The sequence below is a fragment of the Oculina patagonica genome, chromosome 14, assembly GCF_052425735.1.
Source record: "Oculina patagonica isolate OP01 chromosome 14, crgOcupat, whole genome shotgun sequence".
Lineage (NCBI taxonomy): Eukaryota > Metazoa > Cnidaria > Anthozoa > Scleractinia > Oculinidae > Oculina > Oculina patagonica.
Genome location: NC_135771.1, coordinates 8,231,814 through 8,249,565, shown reverse-complemented (window position 1 = coordinate 8,249,565; position 17,752 = coordinate 8,231,814). Strand labels below are relative to the sequence as shown.

The window sequence follows — 17,752 nt, the reverse complement described above, 5'->3', positions numbered from 1 at the left end:
CGTTTTTGCTGAAACAGATTCGAATTTCTGTATTTTATATCAACTGATAGACAAACTGATGTCTCGTATTGTGTGGGTTTTAATTCAGGATTGTTCGAAGGGGGGTATGGGGGGGGTGCGCTAGGGGAGGGACGGGGGTTGGTTATGCCTATGTACACAAGTCAGACAAGTGTATGGAAAACCAAAATCTTGCCTGTATTTCCAAGGTTACAAAGAAAATTGTTCAAATTTAATTTCCAGTATTTTCTTTTGACTGAACCAGGGGACTGAACAAATAATTTCCTTGCGTGCAACACGTGACGTCTTACAACTCTGTTTGGGCCATGGCTTTTGTCCAATCAAAAGGCGTTGCAAACGACATTAGTAAGCCACACATACATTTTTGCGTGCTTTTCATTCAATACTGAATACTTGGATCGCTTTGAGGAAATTTATATTGAAAGGGCCAGCTCGCAGCAATCAAACGATTAAAAGTCGTTTTATTTTGGCAGTGATAATGGGAAAAGGCAGCGGTCGTGGACGTTTTAAAGAAGGAGGGAGCAAGTGTGGTCGTTGTTGTTCGGCGTTCATGCGGCGAGTTCGAAACGACTTGCTGCTCGTTCTTATAATCATTGGCGTGATTATTGGCTTCGTGATCGGCGCTCTCGTCAATGGCCCCGTGAATGAAATCGAAGATATGGAAGACAAGAAAACTGTGCTCATGTTGATCGGGTTTGCCGGCGAACTGTTCATGAACATGCTGAAAATGTTGATCCTGCCATTGATTGTGGCGAGTCTGATTTGTGCGTTAGCTTCTCTTGATGCAAAAGCTACCGGACGCGTTGGAAGGCGAGCACTTGTGTATTATCTATCGACCACTATCCTTGCAGTAATTCTTGGGATTGTCTTGGTAGTGAGCATTCGACCCGGAAAGAGCACAGAAGACGAGGGTAACAAAGAAGTACAACCCATTCGAACACTTGATGCTTTCTTGGATCTCATCAGGTAACGTCAAATGCACAAAGATTTATAGTATAAAATTCATAATTTAATAAGCTGGTCGATTGTTACAAGAGATTCCCCGTGGTTAAACCGTCACCTTACGCTCTCATTCAGGTGTTAACGGCATCCCTATTTATCACAGATCTCGTATTTTTCTATTGTTTGTTTTCGTTCATTCAATTTAGCTTCGCAGGTCAACTACGTGTTCTGTTGACAAAAGGTCGAGTGTTCGTGTTTGTATGACATATTGAAGATCTTGCAGTCTTACAAGCTTAACATCAAATTAAAATGATATTCTTTCGATTTTGAAATCTCATCTACCTAACGTGACAAAGGAAGGGTATTTTATAGCATCGATCAAGTTTCAGCAAGTTTTTTTGTTCGCGCGTTTTTTGTTTGTAAACATAGACGGAATATCGAAACCTCGTCGATTTCAGCGCATGAGACAAATTTTCGAAATATAATCTGTTTCGTAAGTTCTTATGCATATAAATGGTTTACTTGATCAGAGATCAGCATATTTTTCGCAAAATTTTAAGCCATTATTTTGACGTTTGTTTGATTTTAGACCAGTTTATAAAAACGTTAGCGAAAGACGAATTCACGATTGGAATTCTAAATCGTTTCGTACTCACGGTCTCACGCTATTTTAATTTCGTACTCAACCAGTTTGCACTGAAGTACGAACCTTATTTTTTTTTCCTTCCTGCTAATAAAGACGCCCGCAGGGAGGTTTCTCGACACGCTTCAAACGCCCGGGGGGGGGGGGGGGGTACTCCCATATATAGGCTATATAGGTATGTGCCGCCCGATAGGGTATGGTTTTGGAGGTTCTCAGTCCTTTATAAATAGGGTATCTTTTTTGCTCCTTTTGGCAATGTGTTCCCAGTGTGATCCTTAGATAGGGTACCTAAATTCTATCAGCTAAAAAAACGCTCAGCTAAACGTAAAAAGGCATCCGTTCAAGTGTTAGTAAAGTGAGTTTGATTGTGCACGGTTAGCCGTTATTTGCGTCGTCACGGAATGTTTCTTCTTCCCTTGAATAGGGTGTCATTTTTCAGTTTTGGGCCTTAAAAAGGGTATCAATTTTCGCTTTCTTTATCCTTAAACAGGGTAAGGGTTTAAGAACCTTGGCGGCACACCCCTATCCGAAATTTATGGGAGTACCCCCCCCCCGGATTTCTACTCCTCCCTGCCTCAAGAGTCCTCATGGGCCCGATGAGGATAAGTAATAAGTAAATTCTCCTTAAATAGGGTCAGGGTTTAAGAACCTGGACGACACACCCCTATCCGAAATTTATGGGAGTACCCCCCCCCCCCGGGTTCAAACGAACTGCTTACAAACTAATATGAGCAAGCTTTCTTATATTTGGCACATTGTTCTATGTTTCCATTTTATTGGAGTTTAGGCCAAGGGGAAGCGAATGGTGAAACACGCCGATTCGCCGAGACGGGGGGGGGGGTTTACTTTGTATATTTTTGGGTGGGGGTGTGCCACTGGGGCTCTAAAACCCTTATCGTATGCCAGACCATGTCTAGCTGAATTTGCAACCCTATACTCAACTGGACAAGACACCAAAAATCCCTACCTTATCCCAGACTTGCTTTTTTTTAGAACTCTATCGCTATATATGAGTGTGCGATGATTTCAGTTACCGTATTTACTCGAATAAGCATGGCGGCGCTTATTAAATTTTTCGCGCCTCAAGGGCGGCGCTAATTCGAGGGCGGCGCTTATATTTTGAGGGCAGCGCTTATTTAAAATTTGGACCCACAAATAATTTAATATTTTACAGTAATTGAAAATAGCATCTTTTGATTGTCAGTATTAGTCTCTCTTGCTCAAGGAGAAGTGGTGCTAGCTTTCCTAGAAAAGTTTGCGGCCTTCACAACATTTACAGAACAACGTATTGTAAGAATGTTGGATAGAAAACTAATGGGCGAGCGGTAAAACAATTACTTTCAACTGCAAAACATCGCTTTTGATGGAAAGAAATGTCCAAGTTTGTTTCAGCGTTGCTTTGTAGTGCTCTTTTTGGTTAAACGGAATTTCTGGAATAAGCACCGCATCGGGACTGCCGCGCTTATTCGGGGGCGGCGCTTAATCGAGTAAATATGGTTCATTTAGGAAAGCCGCTTTCTTTTGTGAGTTTCTATTCCTATTCATACTATTGATCAGTTTCCCAACAAATGATACCCTATTCTAGACCAAAGCTCTCTGATTTCTATACCCTATCCCAGACTAAACTGCTATTTTGCTTGTATTAATTTACACAAGTCATACAACTTCAAGACCAAAAGACCAAAATCATTATTTCCTTAATTCACTTTCATTTAGTGATCCATTCCTTTTACTCCCAGCTCCCACCCTTACTGTGCATGAGCAGTTCCTACATATTTGAGCTATTTCCGCTTAAAAATACTATGCATTGTTACCAAAATTTTTCCCAGAGGGGTGGGGGGTACTCCGGCTTGTAAATGACGGGGATGAAATTTTCGATTCCGGGATTTTTTGGGTTGGAAAATTTGGCAAGTATTTTTTGGGGGGTGACTTGATTTAAATAGGAGATTTTATTGGGTATTGAAAACGAACTAAAGTGCCTTGGCGCGGCCTTGGTGTATTTAAGGTATGATGAATAGTCAAACACAAGCATTCAATTTTTTATGGTTTTCTTTGTGTTATATATTATTGCCCCTCCTGGCAATTTAGGGGTAACTTGACAAGAGATTTTTTGGGGGATCATTTTTGGTCCAGGGATTTTGGGTAATGTCGGAAGACTAAGGGATTGTTTTGGGTCCTGAGTTTTGCCTCCATTTGATCATCCTCGTCATTTACAAGCTGGAGTACCCCCCTGGGAAATTTTTCCCCAATTTCTCCTGACAGTAATGTTTTTTTTTTCAATTTCCTTTTATAGGAGCTGTTTTCCCAGCAACATTGTTGCAGCAACCTTTCAGCAGGTATTTGTTATTTGTATAGATCAGGGGGAAATGTGGTCAATTTGGTTTGTACAATAACACTCAAAATTTACTGACAAATTATAAGAGAAAATTCAGTGCAAAATCATTTCTGCATGAGGGGTGGTGAATGGTCCTTCAAAAAATGCGTGTCTCGCAAAATTTTAGCCAAATTTCAAGAGTCTTGTCATCTTTGACGCCTTCTCGGAGTCTCGATTTCTTTTGCAAGGCTAAAAAGCTCTCAAAAGGTCTCGGGCTCGCAGAAAAGATATCAGTCTCGCCGTCTTGCAAAGTTTCGCATTTACCATTCGACACCCCTTGCATGGTATGTGGTACAGGTTACATCATTTTCAGGCACAGTCTTCAGTATTTGCCACATGTACAGCTGTTAACCGCTGTACATGAAGGACTTCTGTCAAATATTGGAAAATTCATAGCATTTGATAATTTCTAGTAAATGTTTTTTTAGTATTGTGTTTTTCTAGAAAATATCCATACCCCTCGCTTGAAGGTTTATTGGTTTAAACCCCCCCCCCCCTCCCCAACCCAGCAACCTCTTCTGGAAATTCCAGTTTAAAGACCATGACATTTGAGAGGGACATGGGGGTTTGTGGTGTTGCTTATTTTTTGCGGTGAATAAATCCCATCTTGCGGTGTAGTGGTGATCTCAAACACTACGGTGTGCAATGTTTGTGTTTTTAAACCTACGGTGTTCGGTGAAACAAAATTATTAGCAGTGTAACAGAACAAAATTTAGCTCTAATATCTTCGTTAATCCGTCCTTTTTGTTAAAAGCACATGCCATGAAATTAAATTAAATTAAATGCAGTAAAATACTGTTTATATGGTTTTATTAGTTGCCAATTCCAAGCTGTTTTCATTTATAAGTAACTTGACTATATTGCGGTGACCGTGTTTTTCATCAAATTTTATTGCGGTGTTTATGTATTTTTGTTGCGGTGTTGTGGTGTTCAGGGTACCCCCATGTCCTCCTCCATCTCCCTGCAGAGCTTTCTTTACCCATCCTTGGGGTGGGTATGAATATTTCCTAGAACTACAGTTAGAAATACATTTAACCCTCGGACATACAAGCAAGTTCATACCCCCACCATCCTACAAGGGGAAGGTGGGGGATGGAACCCCTCCCCAGAGTTTTTGTTCTATTAAGGAGCAGCGATCCTATTTTGCACTGAGTAGAAAGCCTGTCGCTTACTCTACAAAATGACATCCACCCCCCTTGTACGTCAGAGGGTTAAAAGAGTTTGGGTTTGGACAGTAAAATTAAGTATAAATGTATTAAATGATGTGGTCTGGTTGTCATTAAACAAAACAAAAAAATCATGATTGGGTTTCCATCCTTGTGCATTTGCTTCAGTTCAGTAAAATTTATCTTCCAGAAAAAAACCAAATACACCATCGATGAACCAAAATGGAAATATGTTAATGTATCAATAGACCGGTCAAAGTACACAGATGACGAGTTGAAGGATATGGTTATCAATGGAACATATAACATGACGACCGAGAAAAAAATGGTCAGCGAAGGTTCCAAGACTGTCCCTGCTGGAATGCAAGTTGATCCTAAAGGTTCAATTAATGTTTTGGGTCTTGTGGTGTTTTCTATTGTGTTTGGAATTGTTTTGGGAAGAATTGGCGAGCGAGGAATGCCCCTCAAAGCTTTCTTTGAAGCTCTGAATGAAGTGATTATGAAGATGGTAGCTTTGGTTATGTGGTAAGTCTTCTGCTCAGGTCGGACTTTTTTGTACATGTATGTTGATAGTAGGCTGAGGGAAAGGCACCTTTTCTCGCCAGGGAAATGTGTTGGACTCCATACCAAATAGTCCTGGTTTGAGCACTTCAATGTCTGGCATGGGTCACTGTGCGTGTGCTGTGATCTGGGGCAGGGGCGGATCCAGGGGGGTGGATTGGGTGGCTAGCCACCCCCTTTGATCCACCAGAAAAATGAAAATAAACACATTAAAATAGAAAATAAGCGGCCATTCAAAGTTGAGGACAGCCACTCTTTCGAAATACAGGATTTTTGAAGCCTGTTGTACGAACTTCTGTGCTTAATGGAACAAAACATGTGTGTATAATTTTAAGAAATTACATTCCTTTTAGCTTTCAAAACAAAACAACGCATATCTGTTCTTTCGTGTAAGTTCGTGGCTTGTCAGCTTCAAATTTCAATCACTGTTCATAAGAACTAGAGTTTCTGTCCCAAATATATTTTAAGGCAGCTTTGGACTCCCACTTTCAAAATCCTGTCTAAAACCTTGATATCCCTCCCCCCATCCCCATAAAAAACCTGGGGCTTAAACAAGATAGTTAACAAAAATATCGGTAAACAGCCACCCCCCTTTGAAAAATCCTGGATCCGCCCCTGTGGGGGGTGGGGGTATAACCTGGAATAAACTAGAATCCTACCCAGGGTCCCAGGGGGAGTAACAAATTCATTCCCTACCACTTGGCTTATTCATGCTTGTGAAACTACAATAATTAGTCCCATAAGCTGTGGGTCACAAACTCTGATATGGGAGAGGGGTGGGCGACTTATCCCTGAAACTGACAGACTTGACCTTTGACCTACATGTAGTTGAAGTGAACTTCTGTTTCTTGAGAGGTCCACTTAGATGATTGACGGCAACAAAAAACATAAATAGTTGGTTGAGGATTGAATTTCAGTGTTCGCATATCACTGGAAACCGCAATAAGTATCTGCCTATATATGGATATGGGGGAGTCAGTCCACAGGAGCTCCTTCTTAGCAAATGTTCAACTGTATAATAATATTATATGACTATAATATATACTTGTAACTTTAAGTTCTTCTCAATGTGACTCAAATTTTATTTCAACATCTTTGTTATCAGGGTTTCACCGATTGGTATTTGCAGTTTAATAGCAGCAAAAGTGGCAGCTATGAAAGACATTGTGGAGTCACTAAATATGGTTGGATTATATATGGCAACAGTGATAACCGGTTTACTGATCCATGCGCTTATCATCATACCATTGCTGTATTTGATAGCAGTGCGCAAGAACCCTATCAGATACTTTATTGGTTTGAGAGATGCCATTATCACTGCTTTTGGAACTTCCTCAAGGTATGAATTGTAAAGCAGTGTGTGCTCACTAAATTAGCACACACTGAGTGGCTCGGGTTGAGAAGCTGGCAGGGGTTGCCAGCTTGGTACTGAGGGTGGGTGGGTTGGGTCATCTATGACACTTAGGGAGTTGTTTCATCGCATGTTAGTGGTCTATATTTGGTACCTCTTTAGTCTTAAGAGGGACCTGCTCTTAGGATCGCCTGTACATATGCAAGATAAATAAAATCGATTTTCTCAAACTTTGTCAGGATAAAGGCTTTTACTAACTTGTTTCAAAAATGTATCTTTGAGATTGTTTCGATTTTAATTTTTTTCGTCGAGACGACTCTTCGGATTTGGCCGCTCGAAGCGCCAAATTCGGCTCTAAATTACCACATTTTTCGAAGGCGAGCATAAAAAAATATGATCCGTAGCAGCAAAGGCTGGTACATAGTATTAAAATATCATCTTTCAACAGTTATTTAACGCTCTCAGATCCGAATAAAATTTAAATTTGAATTTTTATCAAATTTTCAAAATTATACGCTTCGGCCATGTTGCATCACGCTTAAATTTAGGTTAACTTCGTGAGCCAAAAAGTCAATCTGGTACATGGATTAGGCTGTCAAAACTATTTTTCTGAATAAAGGTATCACTTCATCTTCGATTTTATCCAAAAACTAGATTAGGTAAATAAAACGGAAAAAATCGAGAGCGGCTTGAAAATATGATACTTGAGCTAATTACTTGGCGGTTTGACCTTTCATGTTGCGATTGTTATCGCACAGATTGATCTAAAAAAGTTCGAATTTGGGTCTTATCCCCCGTCAAATAGTATTTTTAGTCTCCCAAATAGCCGAGAGAATTCATTTATTATATTTTACAGTAAAAATAAGCCTCAAATGAACATTCTTAGCACGTTTATTTTGAGTTACAAATTCTGCAAATTACATCTGGCGGTTTGGCGAGGTCCGACAATGCACGCAATGAAAATATCAGTTTATAAATCACCACCGAGATAAATCTTCCTTAAAAATCGAAGCATAGATAGTAAACTAAATTAATAACACATTTTCCTACCTTTATCGAGCCTATTTTGACGAGAAGTGGTAACGTAAATGCGTCCATTCTACAAATCCATAAACTGTCGGCGAATGTTCTCAAGTTACATATTAACCACAGACACAGGGTACCCAAGCACCCCTTGAAGACTGGGCCGGGAGGTGGGGGATGGGTTTTGTACAATGTGTAAAGAAAAACGACTCAAAAAAAGAAAACGCTAAATTTAAAGGCTATAAAGCAAGTTATAGTGGACATTTTGCTTTAACAATGAAAAAACTCTAAAAAGGTGCGACACAGGATAATATTTATAATGATAATCATCCTTAGTTTAGTTTTCCTTTTTTCTTTCCACCTGACACGATTGTGTTATCTTTGCCTTCAATAAATTAATTCGCATCTTGGGCAAATAGATACCTAACAAACTGTAGGAAAAATACCGCCGGTATTGGGAATTTTACATGCGTGTTCTCCGTAAATGCATTTTTTCTCTTTAACATGATAGATATCCTAAAATCAAGGAAGCATGTTTGTCCTCTTGTAATTCTGTCTTGATTTAATAAAAGGTGTCTAAAGATTTTGACACAGCTCTAGTTCTAAAGACATATTTTTGCAAGAAGCTTTGAATGAATCGACTAGTTATAGCTCATGTTCAACGTAAATTACTCTAATGAATCTCTTTATGAACCAAAAATACTGCATTTACGGCATTTTGTTCAAATCATGAATTCTACCAATTTAATTAACTTGTTTACAACATGAAATAACATCAAATGAAAACAAATTTTTAAAGCGCCGGAGCGAGAGATGGACTGAAGCTTTCTAAATCCATGCATGGTCTAAAATGAACTATCAGAAAGCATTTTACATCGACGATCGCTTCATTTTCAACGAATTCGGGATTAAAATAACTAAATAATTCATGACTCAGCGAGACCATTCGGTCATAGTTCATGTCAATTCACGGCCGGAAACCCCGCATATCGAATTGCTGCTGACTATCGAATCACAGGCCGCTCTGATTGCTAGCTTAGCCAAACGGCAAAATAATCATCAAATGAAGAGAATTCTACTCACATAAGGGTTTGAAGTGATTTCCTTTCGACCATCAGCTGCGCTCTTTGCAACCTTTCCATCTTATTCACAATGTAATACCCCGGATGTGGAAAAAATCGTTATAAAGGGAAAAATCGTTATAAAGGGAACCAATACCCCCGGACATTACAACCAAGGAAGAGTTCAAGCCGAATATCGCCATGACCGCCTTCAAATCAGCCCTAAAGTCTAGTTCCGAGTCCTAGTTGATGTGGCTGAAGACCTTTGCCGTCTAAAGCAAGCACAACGCTATTTGTACCTAGCAAAACTGTACCGAGTCAAGAGTTCAACCCGTTAAAGCTTTGTTCTAAGGTACAATAACAGCCGACGCAAAACTTGCAAATCGTTAGACTTCCACCTTCATAGGACTTAATGATGTCCTCCGGCAAACTTCCTTTAGACAGCAAAATGAAAAACTAGATCACCTCTGTTCTACAAGTCAGCGCGCGCCATTAGAATTCAAAGTTCGGTAGATATGGCGAGTTGGAGCCTGGGTAAACTAACCAAAAGTAAATGGAAGGGGGGGTGGGGGGGTAGGTAGGTAGAAGGGATAAAAGCCATGAGTACAAAATTGAAAGCACTTCATTTCCACTGAAAGTAAGCCAAATAATCTCCCATGTCCTTAAAAAAAAAAAAAAAAAAAAAAAAAAAAATCTCAACCCCATTCAATTTTCTTGACAGCCAGACTGTAGCCACCTTTTATTAAATCAAGACAGAATTTCAAACACGCATTTCTTTGTCTAGTCTTTTGAAGGCAGTAACTGATTATTCTTACTTTCACTAACATCAGAAGCACAACCTTTTTTAGTACTGGAAATTTTTCATGCTTCGTTCAATAAAAGATTTTTTCGCCTTACACACAGGGGCCTGGGGACAAGTCAGTTTCACATATTAATTCACTTACAACAGTCACAAGCGAGGGCACGCTCACTTAAAACAGCAATGTACTCTGCGTTTAGTTTGCGTTGAAAGTTGTAAGTTGACAAACTTTTTCAAACTCAGGATTTATTATAGAAAATAAGGTTAAGGTAAAGTCTGTGTCCGAGCCAAGTGGCCCGTAAATAGTCGGAGTTTATCCCGGTTTTTGTTACATTAAGCGACTAGGAGTATTGCTACTCCCCCTGGATGGGATGCAAGTCCATTGCGGGGTTACCCCCAGCAGTAAATTTGCCGTTACCCATTTATACAGCTGGGTGGATAGATGTACCTTGTGGAGAGAGCACAACGCAGCACCCCTGCCAGGGCTCGAACCCGAGCCGTTCGACTCAGAGGCGAGCGCGCTAACCATTAGGCCACTGCGCCTCTCAGTTAAAGAAAATACTCTCTTAATATTAATTTATTTTCTCCAACTGACCTGAAATCTCGTTTCTGAGATGATATAAGGCATGCATGTTAATTACTTTATATCTTGCTAAAACAATCAATCAATCATCTACCGGTATAGTCAGGCAAAAAGTGCTGATAAATGGGTTTAAACTCAGGAACTAGATAAGCTATTAAAAATGTTGTCATTCAGCCAGCAATTTGAAAGTTTTCAGAGTTATCAGAGTTCCTCAAACACCTTGTTGTGAATATTAAAGCGTAACCATATGTTAGATAACTATTCTAGCCATCGGAATTTAATAACAAATAGAAACCGTTTCTTTTGGGCATTACAAGAATAAAAAAATAAAACACCAAAAATCTTGAATTACTGGTACGCCGTGCAAGCTATACGTACCTTCAATTTGGCTTTGATCGATTAGTCTCGCATGTCCGACTTCAAACGCTCTCCAGACAGTTACTCCTTGCTCGCTATACTGAAAGTTATTCAGGCAACTTACTCCAGCTAGCTTTACTTCGGGAGGAATACACCCTCCTTCATCGCCCACATCAACATGGACAGTCCGTACACCATTTATCCCTCCGTTAGACAACATGGCGTCTATGAAATCTTTGGCGTTCTGCACATCATGGCCTTCGTTGATGTGTCGTCTGATGTGGGCCTTAATTGTGGCCGCCTTTCTGTCGCAGGCACCTTTCCCGCCTTGGGGGTCGCTGAAGTCAACTCGGTGAACGCTTACACCCGTTTTGGTCTGCATTAAACTGCATGTTGCCAGCAAGACTGAGTTATGGTAACACCCAGCATAGTCCTGACGAATTAAGGCAAATGTTATCTCGGGATGCTCGGATTTTAGTGTGCGCAGAGTGTGCTCCATGATGCGTACAACTGCAGAGGAATCTTGTAAGGAATTCTCAATGATGTGCACGAATGCCTGGCTTTGACATCAGAGCAGCAGAAGAAAAGCAGATGATGGACGACACACGGCAAGCTATACTTGAACAAGTGCAGTTGCGGCATCCAATCGTGTATGGCAACCTTGATTTTTGTGCCATGTACAGGGAAAAGCGGCTGAAGCAACTCAGTATTGCAATGCTCAATACAGTGTGCATTTATTTTGACATTTCTACAGAGGGATTTAATTCCAAGCGCAAAGCAGAGTACATTGCTGTTTTAAGTGAGCTTGCCCTCGCTTGTGACTGTTGTAAGTGAATTAATATGTGAAACTGACTTGTCCCCAGGCCCCTGTGTGTAAGGCGAAAAAATCTTTTATTGAACGAAGCATGAAAAATTTCCAGTACTAAAAAAGGTTGTGCTTCTGATGTTAATGAAAGTAAGAATAATCAGTTACTGCCTTCAAAAGACTAGACAAAGAAATGCGTGTTTGAAACTACAAGAGGACAAACATGCTTCCTTGATTTTAGGATATCTATCATGTTGAAGAGAAAAAATGCATTTACGGAGAACGCGCATGTAAAATTCCCAATACCGGCGGTATTTTTCCTACAGTTTGTTAGGTATCTATTTGCCCAAGATGCGAATTAATTTATTGAAGGCAAAGATAACACAATCGTGTCAGGTGGAAAGAAAAAAGGAAAACTAAACTAAGGATGATTATCATTATAAATATTATCCTGTGTCGCACCTTTTTAGAGTAAAGAACTGGGGACAAGAAAAGTGACCGAAAGCAAAGAGTTTTTCATTGTTAAAGCAAAATGTCCACTATAACTTGCTTTATAGCCTTTAAATTTAGCGTTTTCTTTTTTTGAGTCGTTTTTCTTTACACATTGTACAAAACCCATCCCCCACCTCCCGGCCCAGTCTTCAAGGGGTGCTTGGGTACCCTGTGTCTGTGGTTAATATGTAACTGGAGAACATTCGCCGACAGTTTATGGATTCGTAGAATGGACGCATTTACGTTACCACTTCTCGTCAAAATAGGCTCGATAAAGGTAGGAAAATGTGTTATTAATTTAGTTTACTATCTATTCTTCGATTTTTAAGGAAGATTTATCTCGATGGTGATTTATAAACTGATATTTTCATTGCGTGCATTGTCGGACCTCGCCAAACCGCCAGATGTAATTTGCAGAATTTGTAACTCAAAATAAACGTGCTAAGAATGTTCATTTGAGGCTTATTTTTACTGTAAAATATAATAAATGATTTCGCTCGGTTATTTGGGAGACTAAAAATACTATTTGACGGGGAATAAGTCCCAAAGTCGAACTTTCTAGATCAATCTGTGCGATAACAATCGCAACATGAAAGGTCAAAATGTCAAGTAATTAGCTCAAGTGTCAAGTTTTCCAGCCGCTCTCGATTTTTTCCGTTTTATTTACCCAGGCTAGTTTTTGGATAAAATCGAAGATGAAATGATACCTTTATTCAGAAAAATAGTTTTGACAGCCTTATCCATGTACCAGATTGACTTTTTGGCTCACGAAGTTGACCTAAATTTAAGCGTGATGCAACATGGCCGAAGCATATAATTTTGAAAATTTGATAAAAATTCAGATTTAAATTTTATTCGGATCTGAGAGCGTTAAATAACTGTTGAAAGATGATATTTTAATACTATGTACCAGCTTTTGCTGCTACGGATTATATTTTTTATGCTCGCCTTCGAAAAAAGTGGTAATTTAGAGCCGAATTTGGCGCTTCGAGCGGCCAAATCCGAAGAGTCGTCTCGACGAAAAAAATAAAAATCGAAACAATCTCAAAGATACATTTTTGAAACAAGTTAGTAAAAGAGTTTATCCTGACAAAGTATGAGAAAATCGATTTTATTTATCTTGCATATGTACAGGCGATCCTAAGAGCAGGTCCCTCTTAAGAAGGATTACTTTGAGCCAACCCCCACCCCCATCCCCCCAAGATACATTCTGGTTTTTAAATTTCCAGTGAGCAGCCCTTAATTATTCTCTTTCAAAGGGACCCCCTCCTCCGGGCTAAGCCTGGGAGGGTGTAAGAAGGATGGGTTGCTGTGGGTGAGTTGGTGGGGAGGTGGGTGGGATTGAGCATATTTATCAAGACAATCATTTAATCATCTTGTGATCTTCCTTAGTTCTGCGACACTTCCCACTACCATGCGTTGCCTTGAGGTGCACAACAAAGTTGACGCTCGTATCAGCCGTTTTGTGCTGCCACTTGGTGCAACAGTCAATATGGATGGTACAGCTCTGTACGAGGCTGTCGCTGCTGTGTTTATTGCCCAGGCCAACAACATTACGCTAAATGTTGGGCAGTTAATAACAACATGGTAAGTAAAAAACAAATGAAGTGAGAGGCAAGATGCATCTGTCTGTCCTTTTTTGGCTCTGACAAAAGGCTAATGCTTGAAACATCAGCTTTCTATAAATTATTCCCTATGACAGTTAAATTACTTACATGTACCTTTGTTATCTTTATAATTCTGATAACTAGCTAGCCTGTCTCTGTCTGTCTGTGTGTCAGTGTGACTGTCTGTCTGTACTGGCAGAACGGAGCCCCATAACCATAGAAATAGGAGAATCATGCATGTTCAGAAATAGGAGAACCATGCATTTGATTTTTCATGGTCATCATGGCTAGCGGTATGGTTTGCAGGCGCATGTGCTCTATGTATGATGACGTTGCGCAACATGCATGTGGCGGCTTACATCTTTGATATTGGACATCATGTCTTGGTCAATTCATAGCTGTCAAAACAAGGTATCTGCTGACCAGTATCACATTACCATATTGTGGGCTCAGGTGTAGAGCTCAACGACGCCACATTGTTTTTTTTTAAGATGACCACTGACCAGGTCATGGTTTTCCATTGGATCGCAGGCTCAAGTCCTAATTATTTTTCTGTCTATGGTCAGTTAATTCAGATTTAATTAACCGGCAAAGTAAATAATATAACTGGGGAGCTCTGCTTTTAGGCTTGGCCAAATCTATTTAATAGACGTTGAATTAATGCCAGTTACATTGTTTTGTAGCTTCACTGCCACTGCAGCTTCTATTGGTGCTGCGGGAATTCCACAAGCAGGACTAGTTACCATGGTGCTTGTCCTTCAGGCTGTCAATCTGCCTACTGACGACATTGGACTTATCTTAGCTGTGGACTGGTTTCTGTAAGCAACTCAAATTTTCTATGTTATAGTTTGAAAGCATGCAGAGAAATCAATAACAGCTAGCATGATAGGTCTGCAATCCATGCAGAGAGATACAGTATCTAGCATCATAAGTCTGCAATGCGTGCAGATAGGTAACATAATGGCATTATCTAATTCCACTTCATGGAGTATAAATAACGCATGGAATGAGTACAAATTTCTCACATTGACATTTATATTCGGCAAGACCAGTTTAACAGGTTTCATATAATTTCCTCTTGACTGCGCAATGATTCAAAATCAGTGGAAAGTCAGCATTAAGGAAAAGAAAATGTTGCAAAATAAATAGTTTTATTAGACATATATTGCATTGTAGGTCTCCAATGTTCACAGAGACAGAATATCTAGCATCCTAGGTCTGCAATATGTGCAGAGATTACGTGGCATCAATGGTGTGCAATTTGTGAAAATTTTTTCATTCCCTTTTGTACAGGGATCGTATCCGCACTGCTGTAAATGTCATTGGTGATGCTTATGGAGCTGGCATAGTAGAGCATCTGTCACGAAACGACTTGATGTCAATGGACTACAGTGCACGAGAAGAGGACATTCCTTTGGAACCGTTTGAGAGATACACACCCAAGACTGAGGGAACAAATGATGTTCGTGCCAGCGATCCTTCCCTGGGGGCTACCAACTTCTAAAATATTGTTGGAGCTGCTTTTCTATGTAGGAATTTTTGTTCTGCCTTCACATTTAATGCTAAAGTACTGGATGTAACATAAATACTGTATAATTCTGTTTTGAATGCCACCCTCACCCCCTTCAACCAATGGCAAAAATAAGCCCCTCAAATCTTAGACTGCAAATCAGTCGTATCTTTTGCAAACGTGCTCGGTCTTCAAGCGAGAAGTCTGGAGCCAATGTGAAAACTGTTTGTGTCTTCGCTAAGCCCTTTTTCTAATGACTTAAGAGAAATAACAACCGTTTTGCAGTCTATTCAAATCTTAGATGCAAAAATCCTTCCAAGAATATAAGCTTGTGGGCGTATTATTTAGTTTGAACAGCTTTTGAAGAGTATAAGTAGTAGTCTCACGCATAACTAAAAGTTTTCATATGCTAAGTCCCTTTCTAATATAGCCTGACCATTTTTGAAATAAACTTCCTTCTAAAAAAACCTTTTAACAAAAACAGGCCCAGGGCTTATTATCACAATTTTATGGTACTGATAATGACTGCCAGCAATTAATGGCCACCTAGGCCCAGGTTGTTCGAAAGCTTGTAATGTGCTCAGTGTTCCTTCAGTTTCTGGGATGCCATCGTGGGATGCCATCGTGGGATGCCATCGTGGAGACTCAATTTCTTTTGCAATGCTAAGAAAGTGTCGGGCTCACAGAAAAGTCTTGAATTTACCAATGTTTCAATGCCCCTAAAGAAGTAAGACCCAAGAGACCAAAACTGAAAGGAACCCAGGTCCCAGTACATTTATAATTCGACTGGAAATAATGTAAAACTTATTATCACTTAAAATTTTCCTAACTGGTGCTTTTTATTGATTATCCAAGAGTGCAAATCTGCACCCGGCCCAAACCAAACCATATTACACTGTGTGTATACAAATACATAGTGCAGGGCTGCAAATAACAGTCGGACATCGGCTGACCAAAATTTGCTCGTCTGACGAAATCACAAGTATGGTCAGACATAATGTCAAGACAATTTTTTTATCATAAATCATTTTACAGCAACAATGAGTGAAAGTCTGTCTGACCACAATTCAAGTGAAAAAAATTATTTTCAGCTCTGTAAAGTCCAATTTTCTAGGCCAAAATAACCGCAAATCAAAATATTAGTGCAAGAATGAGGTGATCTACATCAGAAGATTTTTAAGCCGTTCAATAAATTTGCAGTTTGTGTTTTATCAATTCTAAAACACTCGGCTGCGCCTCGTGTTTTAAACTTGATAAAACACTGCTGCTCATTTATTAAACATTACTTAAACATGCAACTTGCTTTACCTAGTGGAATCTTGTATATAATTCAAGATAATATAAATGCATTTCATTGAAGCTAATAATTTTAATGATAACTGTAAAACTTATGCTTTATTTATATACATGTAACAAGCTGGAATATTTCCAGGTCAAAATAGGGATTGTAAATCATATCCAAAGTGTTACATGCACAGCAGCTTTTTATCAACATCCATCTGTCGACAAGCTTAACAATCAATACAGATCGAAATCCGCCAATCACGTCCCACAAATATGGCCTTTTGAACTTGTGGGCTCATTTGTATGAAACCAACACCGCTATGCATCAGTTTTGATAAGCTCATTTCAAACAGCAAGTCAAAAGACAATGCCGAAAGACGATGTTGAAAGATGGATGTAGAAATTAAAGATAGCTATGCACATAACACTGGAAGCGGACGCAAGGCAACAAAGTAAACACTGTTTTAAGTCTATTTCGGAAACTTTTCTGAATGATTTTTGTTTATTGGCTGAAAAATAAGGCTTTATGGTAGGTTTATAACATTTATATTACAACTCGTTTTCTAGTAATAGCTCCAAATACCCTCCCTCCTCCAACTGGGGTTACTTACTAAAGTCGTCTTCCTGGTTTTGGTAATTTCGGTATTTTGGGGAAGCATAAAAATAAGTTCTGGTTAGTAAAATACAGGTCTAACAGTGTGAAATATTTAGAGTTTAGTTAGCTACAGTCAACTCTCTCTAAGAGGGCACAACTCCAAGAACGACAGGCACCTCTCTAAGGGGGACTTGGTTCGCTAACAGGTTCTGGACAAATTTCACTTATCTGTCTGTAACTGAACTCTTTTAAGGCAGACATCTCTCTAAGGTGGACTAGTGGCGTTGAAGATGAGGGTGTTCACTTTTGAGAAAGTTGACTGTATGGATTTAGGTTAATAGTGTGACAAGCTTGTAAATTATAGTTAAGTTAGTTTTTCGGCTTAAAGTAATTTATTAGGTGTACTAAAAGAGAGTAGAATTTAATACAAACTGTAGAAGATGCTTTTGCTAAATAAAACAAATAATATTATTCAAATGACCTTGTATTATTTTGTTGCCATGGATGTTCGACCCATTAGGTACAAAAAAATACCGGTATATGTATGATTTTAATACCAAAACCAAGGCCAAAAAGCAGTT

The 17,752-nt window shown here is 39.4% G+C and overlaps 1 protein-coding gene across 1 annotated transcript; it reads left to right on the top strand.

The window, feature by feature from the left end:
- The first annotated feature begins 366 nt into the window (after positions 1–366).
- LOC144638171 (excitatory amino acid transporter 1-like) lies at positions 367–17,650 on the top strand. The gene is made up of 7 exons (XM_078497367.1): positions 367–984; positions 3,897–3,939; positions 5,334–5,668; positions 6,810–7,043; positions 13,568–13,762; positions 14,466–14,600; positions 15,076–17,650. Exons 1-7 carry the CDS (start codon positions 497–499, stop codon positions 15,284–15,286), a joined length of 1,641 nt encoding a protein of 546 aa, XP_078353493.1. The 5' UTR covers positions 367–496; the 3' UTR covers positions 15,287–17,650.
- The last annotated feature ends 102 nt before the right edge of the window (positions 17,651–17,752 follow it).

Bases quoted from the DNA above. Each gene is read 5' to 3' on its own strand.
- LOC144638171 (XM_078497367.1), top strand. From the start codon at position 497: ATGGGAAAAGGCAGCGGTCGTGGACGTTTTAAAGAAGGAGGGAGCAAG. The intron at 5,669-6,809 runs GTAAGTCTTCTG...CTTTGTTATCAG, and splicing joins ATGGTAGCTTTGGTTATGTG to GGTTTCACCGATTGGTATTT. The intron at 14,601-15,075 runs GTAAGCAACTCA...CCTTTTGTACAG, and splicing joins TTAGCTGTGGACTGGTTTCT to GGATCGTATCCGCACTGCTG.